General features: G+C 41.0%; 1 protein-coding gene across 1 annotated transcript; it reads right to left on the reverse strand.

The window, feature by feature from the left end:
- Positions 1-3318: 3318 nt before the first annotated feature.
- LOC126387113 (uncharacterized) lies at positions 3319-7684 on the reverse strand. Its single transcript, XM_050039667.1, has 2 exons — positions 7437-7684; positions 3319-4900 (listed from the first exon to the last, which is right to left on the reverse strand). The coding sequence occupies exon 2, from the start codon at positions 4463-4465 to the stop codon at positions 3329-3331; it is 1137 nt and encodes a 378-aa protein (XP_049895624.1). The 5' UTR covers positions 4466-4900; positions 7437-7684; the 3' UTR covers positions 3319-3328.
- Between the last annotated feature and the right edge of the window lie 1231 nt (positions 7685-8915).

Consider the following 8915-nt stretch of genomic DNA (forward strand, 5'->3'; position numbering starts at 1 on the left):
TTCACTGATGCACTCTAACCTTTCTAATTCACTCTCAGGAGCCAGATTGCACCACTCGTTTCTTATGACGCCGTTTTGTTCATACTCATCGATGGCACTTTGAATATCTTCCTGGTGTTTCTCATATTTGTCTCTGTTTAGTTTAACAATGTGAGCAACACGCACAAGGTGCTCTAAATCTGGTGGTTGAACACAGGCACACTCATGGAAGGACTTGTAGGTGGGGAAGTGAACAGATTTTAGCTGGCACTCTGAGCGATGAGGGAGGTAAAGCTTAAGTAACGTGCCACTCATCCACACGTCAACTGAGCCTGGCGTTTTGTTTTCCAGGTACGAGAGGGGATAACTCATTTTAAGTGCGTTTTCGTCTGTCTGTACAAATACGATGCTGCGCGTACACTGTTTCATGTGCAGACCACACGCACAAGCCACACACTCTTGAGCACTGACTTCTCTTTTCTTGGTGTACGCCTACATGATTTTTTTCATTTCGTCGCTTTCATTGACATTGTCGTCACGCGAGTTGTTTATCAGCGTTTTGAGGTATTCGCTCAAACCATGTTCAGCCTGGCTGATGTAGCTACAGATGTAGGCGATACAGGAGTAAGGGTTTAGAATATACTGTATATCCATATTGCCGTCCCAGGCGTCAAGGAGGTGACGGTTGTAGCCATTAACCCAACAGTCTTTTGGCTCTCACTTCAGTACCACTGAACTGGCTGTGGCTGTCAGACTCAGACATTGCTTGAATTGTTCAACAGTGAGGTCACACCGAGCCAGAAGCTGCTCTAAACTCAGCGATGCAATTGCAGGTTCATTAAGCAATCGGCCAAGTGTGTTCAGCTTTGTCCTGGCTTCCTTCTCTACATTTGGATCCGCACAGTCTGCAGATCTTATTATCATGGTTTTTGGTGCAGGTTGTTTGGGAAAGCCAAAACGACAGCTAGCACCGGTATATTTGATACATGTCTTGGAATGGCTTTTGCTGTGCATCTGAACCTCTGTTACTTTTCTGTGCAGTTCGGGTTGCGCGACTGGATCGGGCAGCTCGGCCGTGATGTATTTGGAGACAAAATCGCACACTGTCAGATCAGAGTCTTCTTCAAACACAGGCGCGTTCTCCAACCAGATCAACATGTGAATATGAGGAGAACCTCTGTGCTGAAATTCCAAGCGGTAAAAGTAGTCAATGACTTTGCCAATTGGTTGTGCAGGTGACAGGAGCACATCTCTTATTAGCGCTTCAACACGTTTGTCAAACATGCGCATTGTTGTCACAGGATTGCTGCGTAAAATTTCGCACTTGGCGGACCAGTCAAGCTCATCGAAATTCACTTGTTCGCCTTGTTGAGCCTTAATTGCTGTGATAACTTCTTTCCAGCGCATTTCAGCGGCAGAAAATGTGCAAAAGAACGTAGGAGTTCCTAGTTGTCTAATCATAGCAAAGAGATCTTTTGTGGTTTTTTGCCAATAGGCTGGCGTGCCTCTCGGCGTTGTCATAAATCGCACTGCGTCTTTATTACGAACTAGCCTTTCGACCTCATGTCTGTCTTGCAACATTGCATTGGTAATTTTGCGACCATCTCGGGTGAAAGGTCTTCCTTTTGGTAACTGTATTCTCATGCTAGACTTTGCCTGATGTATTTCTGTCACAAACTGGGCAAAGAACAAGTAGTTTGGATTTCTAGCAAAACGTTCATCCACACAGCAGAGTCTAGTTTTGAAATAAATGCAAGGAGTTAATTTCTTAGGCCTTTCTTCATCGAGTGTGTTTTGACCTGTGGGAAACTGAACTGGGAAAGCCATTGCCTCAAGGTTAGGTGTTTTGAAAAAGCTTACAGGTTTGTTTCCTTCAGCAGGGGCAACAGAGTAGATTCCCTCACTAAAACTTAGGATCTCCTCTGAAACATCAGTTGGCTGTAGACATGATTCGAGAGCAATACCGCGATTAGGTTCGTCACCATCCTGTTGCATGTTGTTTGACTGTGGCTGTGGCTCATGGTCATGGCTCGATTGACTGACTGAGTCGATACTTTGTTCGTCATTTTCATCATTGCTATCTGCCTCACAAAGCGCATTTTTTTCAAACGTGTCAATTTCCATCAAATCTTCTACATTATAATCATCATCATCCATTTTATCTTCCTCATCACTGTCTTCTTCATCCACATCGGGAATTGTGGGATCACACATCTCTGATTGTTATGTCTGCGTACTGGGGATGAACCTATTTTAGTTTGAGCAGAGCCCTCACTAGTTTAGACCAGGTTACTACATACTACCAGACTTAAGGTGATCATGGCAAGTGAAAGAGAGTGGATCTGTTTCACTTGCCATGATCACCTTAAGTGTTCAACGTAATTTGACCTGTTGCAGGGTCGCACTTGATTTGGAAACAGTGCTCTGTGGCAAACTGTGCAGACATATGTCGGCCCATTTTTGATTTGAGATCGAAAAATCTCTATAGCTTCTCTAATCAGACTGTCATCCGTGTGATTATGTCTGTTTATCTGTCTGTACTTTCGTCTTATTTTCAACGCACAGCGCACATTATTACTCATTCTAAATGCTCAGTATTTGTTTCTCATGAGCCGTCGCATTGTTTCTTTTTGTTTGGACCTGAATGCACAGTCATTTGCATAACGATTGGTCATGTAAGACTTTCGAGTTTGTCTGAAATGGGCATTTGATTGATAACAATAGTTTAATTTTGACCTTTTCCTCTGCTGAAAGCCAATGTCTTGACTGTAACGATTTCTTATGTAAAGCTTCTGCCTCTGCTGGAAACTAGAGTCTTGTTTATAGCGAGTGGTTATGTAGGACATCTTTCTTTTTCTGCATTCAACATTTTGCCTGTAACATTGACGTGATTTTTTCTGTTTGGTACAGAATTGATCTTTAGTATACTTTTCCCTCTCTTTCCTGTTTTTCTCCATTTTTTGAATTTCTATTCTTCTATTTTTTTCAACCTGTGAAGCTATTTTCTTTTCCATAGCCATAAGCCTGTTCTTAAACTTTAATCTTTGCTGTTTGGTAAGTTTTGATAGGTCTGGCATATGTTGACTGTGATGTTGTGGTGTGTCCAATGTAGGATAGGCCACTGTACCTTCACTGCTACTGACATGCATTAACTCATTTGTATCTTGTGTATTGTCAGCACAGGGAGTACACTCTGTAACTGTGCATGATGGCAAAGATGTTTCAACTTCAGCCTGTGTAATGCTGGACATAGTCTCACGGTCTTGTTCTCTCATATGTGAAACAGTGATGTCCACATCAGAGCCTACTGTAACATGTAGCATGATGGTAAAGATGTTGCAGTTTCAGCCTATGTAACTTTTTTCTTTCCCATAGCCAAAGCTCTTTTTTTAAGCCGTTTCTTTTCTTGTCTGGAATATTTTGACAAATCTGGCACGTGTTCATTGTTATGTTTTGTTGTGTCTGACGTAGGATATTCCACTGCACCTTCACTGGTGGTAACATGCAATAGTTCATTTACATCTGGTGTACTGTCAACACAGACTGTGCTCTGTGTCACTGAGCATGACGGTACAGATGTTTCACTTTCAGCCTGCGTAACACTGGACATAGGGTTAAGGTCTGTGGTAACATCTGCATTAGAATCTGCATGTGCCAAGTTTTCATCCACAGAAAGTTCATCTACATTGTGAAAAATCACAGGCAATAGCTCATACTGAGCTTTCGGGTTGGTTCCTGACTTTTCGAAAAATGTGACAATCTTTGTTATCAGATCAGTCAAATGTGTGTAAATGAACATGACAGCTTTGCCAAAACGAGCTTGGTAGGTCTCAAATGGGCCAAAGGGTGAGCCATCGGGTCGTCTAGAGTGTGGGTCAAAAAAGCCATACCTGCCTTGTTGGTCTCGGAATACAGCGATGCACAGGGAGTTCAGAATCAACAAAGCGTAGTTCACCTCTGATGACAAGCATCGCAGTCTGTCTGCAAGTTTCAGTTTGTCACCATCATGGTCATTGCAAGGAGGAGCTGTGAACAGGCCAAACTTTGGATCACATTTTTCCATTACGTGTTGCTGTCTGTAGCCAAGAACTACCTCAGGAATTTCTTCTGTATTCAAGTGTGTGTGAACATGGCGTCCGTCAGCAATCAGCTGACTCAGAGTAAGTGCATACATTGCATGGCCTCGATCTAAAACAAGATCAAGGTCTGCGCTTTGAAGGTGTTTCAACTCGTGCAGGAAAGCTAGAAATGTGGCAGAGTTACAGGTGCACTGACTGTTTTTGGAATCAGCATATTTTTTATGCATCTGACTGCGGGATGCTAACACACGTGTAACATTAGCATGAGATGGTTGAGGAACATTTACCTCTCTGTTGCTGTGAGGAGGAGAACTCACCAACTGTTCAGCAGGTACAGATTGTTGAGACTCACCAAACTTCTGCCAGCGCTGTTTTAAAGCTGCAGACCTCTTTCCTTTTCTAGGCATTGTCACTGGTAACACCAAAGAGATGCAAGTTACAAAATTCAATGTCACACAATGTGATCCTGTCACACAATGCTGTGTTACAGGGTGTCTTTCTTTTTCAAAGGTCAATATTCACAATGCAGTCCTGTCACACAATGCTGTGTCACACGGGGTATTTGTCTGTCAAAGTCAAATCTTCTTAAAATGTTCTTCTGCAAATGTTCTGCGAATGTTCTTCTGCAAATGTTTTTTTTTCAATGATATCTCTTCTCAAATGTTTTCTTGTTTGTTTTTTTCAATGGTGGCCCGGGTACTTCCACAAGGCCGAGAGCGTGAAATACAGGGAGACAGAAAGAAGGCAGGGACAACAGATTGAGCAGACAGAGGATAGAGGAGTTGGGTGATTGGGATTACACACACACACACAGATAAACACACTCCAAGGACCTCCTTCTTCTGCAAAGTGTAAACAACGAAGAAGAAAACATTAATCAGTTTCATTAAAATCATCGTTTATGAATATTACACGAATGATTCCTATTCAGTCCTGTGAATGTAAGCATAATATTATCAATATAATACTGATAATGCTAACTATGTTTTCAGCTCTGCTTTAGTCTGCTGACTTGTTTTTCAGATTTTTCTTGCATAGACATAACATGACTGCAGAATATTAACCAAGGCCTAAATTTGCCACCTGTTCATTTTCACAAAATGTGACAGTAAAAAATATTTGAAACCCAAAGCCTAAGCCCATGGATATATTCCAGGTTTAGTGAAAAACCTGACTTTGCTAATTCTGACACAAATAAAACTCCCAGTGGGTCATTTACAATGGAAACTAATTATTTTCTATGTGGACCATCTTTACATCTTTACGTGGCTAAAATATGTTTTGTTACTGACCTTGTCCACAGTAGTACACTGCTTAACTTCCCTACTGGTGCTCCTCTCTGCTTGTCCTCATGTGTTTAAAATGTTTTAAAGGCACCTGCACTTGGCTTTTTTGTTTATTAACAAATAGTATATCAACATGGTTTGTGAGAAAATGTAGTTTAAGCCTCCATTCCAACCAAAACATGACATCAGACTAACTTATGCAACTTCAACAAAGCAGACTGGCATTAAAGACAGATTCGCACTTTTTAAGTCTATCATAAATTCTCAAATAGTGGGGCCTTTATTTACTTCAGCTGCAGTGGGTGGAATTTATTACAGTAAAACAATTAAATTTATTAAAGTGCATAAGCATCATGTTCACTTTAACTGCTGTAGTGTAGTGTCATTCACTGTGCCTGATGTGCAATGCACATAGGCAACACTAATTATAGCTAGAAAATTTTGCACGAAATTTGGAGTGTACCTTATGCTCGCTGCCAACTAGTATTTCCACCATACTGCCAGCAGTATTGATAGCACTAAATGTATCATTGAGGGGGTGTGTGTGTGTGTGTGTGTGTGTGTGTGTGTGCATGCATACTATTGTGCGTGTTTGTATGTATATGGGTGAGTGTGTGTCTGTGTGCATCTTGCTTATACAACAGATGCATCTTCACTCATAGCTGCTAGGCAGAAATTGACAAAACTGGCTGTGATTGGCCTAATGCATTGAATGTCTGGCTCTAATATACTTAAGGTTTTTCTTATAGTCAGACAGACAAGGTGTAGAGGAAGACTGGAGTATCAGTCGAAACTGTCAAGCAGTTAAACTACATCACCCTACACCTTGTCTGTCTGACTATAAGAAAAACCTTAAGTATATTCTAAATAAGAAGACAGTATGAATCTTATCAATCTGTCTGGCTCTAAGTCTAATAACCATGGCTGTGTCTGAAATCACTCCCTACTCACTAAATAGTGCACTAAATAGTGTGTTCGCCATTTTGTAGTGCTGTCCGAATGTTTAGTGTAAATTAATATACCCTATATAGTGGACTCATAGTATCCCACAATGCAGCGCGAAAAGTAGTGTACAACCGATGGTCACTAACCAAGCAAAATGCACCATGGTGCATTGCGGTGGTGCCAGTAGCAGACGGCAGACAGTGAGGAGGAGCACCCGGTTTCAATATACTTCTTTATGTAATAACATCTAAAAGATAAAAATCTTATCAGATGGAGGACCTTGGGACAAAAATCTTGTCAAATGGGGGTCTGTGGTCTAATTTAAATCAGTTTAGGGGTCCTTAAAGGTAAAAAAAAAAAACGTTTGAGAACCACCGCTGTATGTGATGTGAAAAACAAAATTGTCATGTTTAACTTTCCCCAGGAGGGGGTGTCACTTGACCACTGGTCATTACCAAAGGTTTATGACAAAATCTCTTGCCAAAAACCAACTCCCGTGTGCGCATGGAAGGAAAGGGAGAGACGCTGTGCTGCTTGCCAGAGGAGACGCTGAATGAGTTCCCTCTGAGCAGTAAGTCGCTAAAATAGTCTGAGAAGTCCGGGGCTGTTCATAAAACTTAACTCACTCACTCACAAGTTCTCCAGCAACACATGTTGCACGTGCTACGCTAAATCACGGACGTGAACCAGCTCCTCTTGCTCCGCTGTCTCTGTGCTCGCAGCCATTTTCACACTGAGGCAGGTGCGATGATGTCATCGACAATAGGACAGTAGAGCGCAAATCTCTACCGTGGGCCAAATTTATATCATTTCTACCGTCTACCGCATATACCGTGCAGCACTAACTCCATGTACACAATTTATGCATCATATCGTAGGAAAAGCTGTGCCGGTTGCAGACATGTGACCACAGAGGCAAACAGTAAATTAGCAAATTGGTATGGGTAAACTAGTCGGCAGCAAGCAGCAGGCACAGTCAAACTTTTGTGTGAATTTTTCTATTAATATTAACATTATTATTATTATTATTATTAGTTTATTATTATTATTTGTGTTGCTTTGTACTACATTTAAGAGAGCTAAACACAGTCCACAGTCAAATAATGTACTCTGTTGTCACTTTAAGTTCAGATTTTACTTCACTCACCAATCAAGCGCAGCCTCCAAAGGTACTTCTCTTTGTCTAGAAGAGGAAACAATATATTAGTCTCATCTTATGTATCTCAGTCTATTTGTGTGGTCTGCTCAAACTAAGCAGCACCAGTTATGACTGCTTTTATCCATAGGTTTGCAATAAAGTACATTCATAATAAATATTCAAATTCTAGACACTTCTACACACACTACATTAAGCAAAAGTTCACACATAACCAACAACGTTTACATAATAAAGCTATCGGCTAATAATTGTCAAATAGAAACACCATCACATGAGATTTAATTAACCATAGGTACATATGTGACAGTTTATACAAGAAAGACAATTAGCCTATATATACCTTAGTGCTTACCTTAGACTTAATGCTTAACTGTTAAGCATACTAAATATAAGATTGTCTTTGCTTTAATTATTATTATTATTTTTTTTAATATTAACTGTCACACTGTCTCTCCTCCTCTCTCTCCTGTGCTCTGTGCTTTACTGGGCTACATTCATACATACAGAGGAGCAGGGGGGACATAGGTGACTGTTACAGCAGTTATGTTACTGTTTATGCGGTATAAGCTTGCCAACAAGTCATTTATCAATGTATTCCATTTTAATCCATCAAAGATTGACAGAATATTGACCCCAAACAAGTCAAGCTATGCTAGGCAGCTAGTGAGTTAGCTCCCACAGACGTTTGTCTCTGTCAATTGGTGTTTTATCAGTTAACATGCTAACTAACAGCAGTTATATCTTCTAGGTCTCTAGGTCACACTCACTGAACTGAGTTACTACTCAGTAGAATGACAAACACTCATAAACACTGTAAGGCGGGCAGATGGCGAACGCAGGTGTTACCAATGACACTAATTAAGCTCCAGCTCCATAGCAGAGCTTTTCCAGCGAGCCAATATGCACAACAGCAGCACAGTGAGTCTGTTTGAACTGAATGAAACGGAACCTTAATTAATATCAGTGGTAATGCCTGTCTTTTGTTTACTATTTCATATCAACAAGGCTGTTGTGAAAAACATCTATTAGCAATGACAGCTGCCAGTTTGCTGTCCAGACTGGCTGTCCAGCAGCTAACAGGCAGCACCAGTTAGCTAGCTCAACTATCAGTTAGTACCGACTGTAAATGGCCGGACTTGGACGCCCCTCCCCACCCCGCTCCCCCCCATTTCACAAAGCCGAGTCCAGTCGAGGTGCCTTCAAGGACACTCGGAAATTCCAGCGTTAAATACGAAGAACAAAGTATATAGGCTTTAGTACCAGTCAAAAGTTTGGACACACTTTCCCATTAACTTGAATGAAAAAGTGTGTCCAAACTTTTGACTATTACTATATATATACATATATATATATATATATATATATATTAATGTATATATAGTAGACAGAGAGCTGTGTGTGCAGCCGTTGTCATGGAGATTAATGACTTGTATACAAGTTCTTCCCATACCCAAACCGTTGGTCCAA

Source organism: Epinephelus moara, unplaced genomic scaffold (assembly GCF_006386435.1).
Source record: "Epinephelus moara isolate mb unplaced genomic scaffold, YSFRI_EMoa_1.0 scaffold2179, whole genome shotgun sequence".
Classification (NCBI taxonomy): Eukaryota; Metazoa; Chordata; class Actinopteri; order Perciformes; family Serranidae; genus Epinephelus; species Epinephelus moara.

Coding starts and splice junctions, on each gene's coding strand:
- LOC126387113 (XM_050039667.1), bottom strand. CDS start 4,465: ATGCCTAGAAAAGGAAAGAGGTCTGCAGCTTTAAAACAGCGCTGGCAG.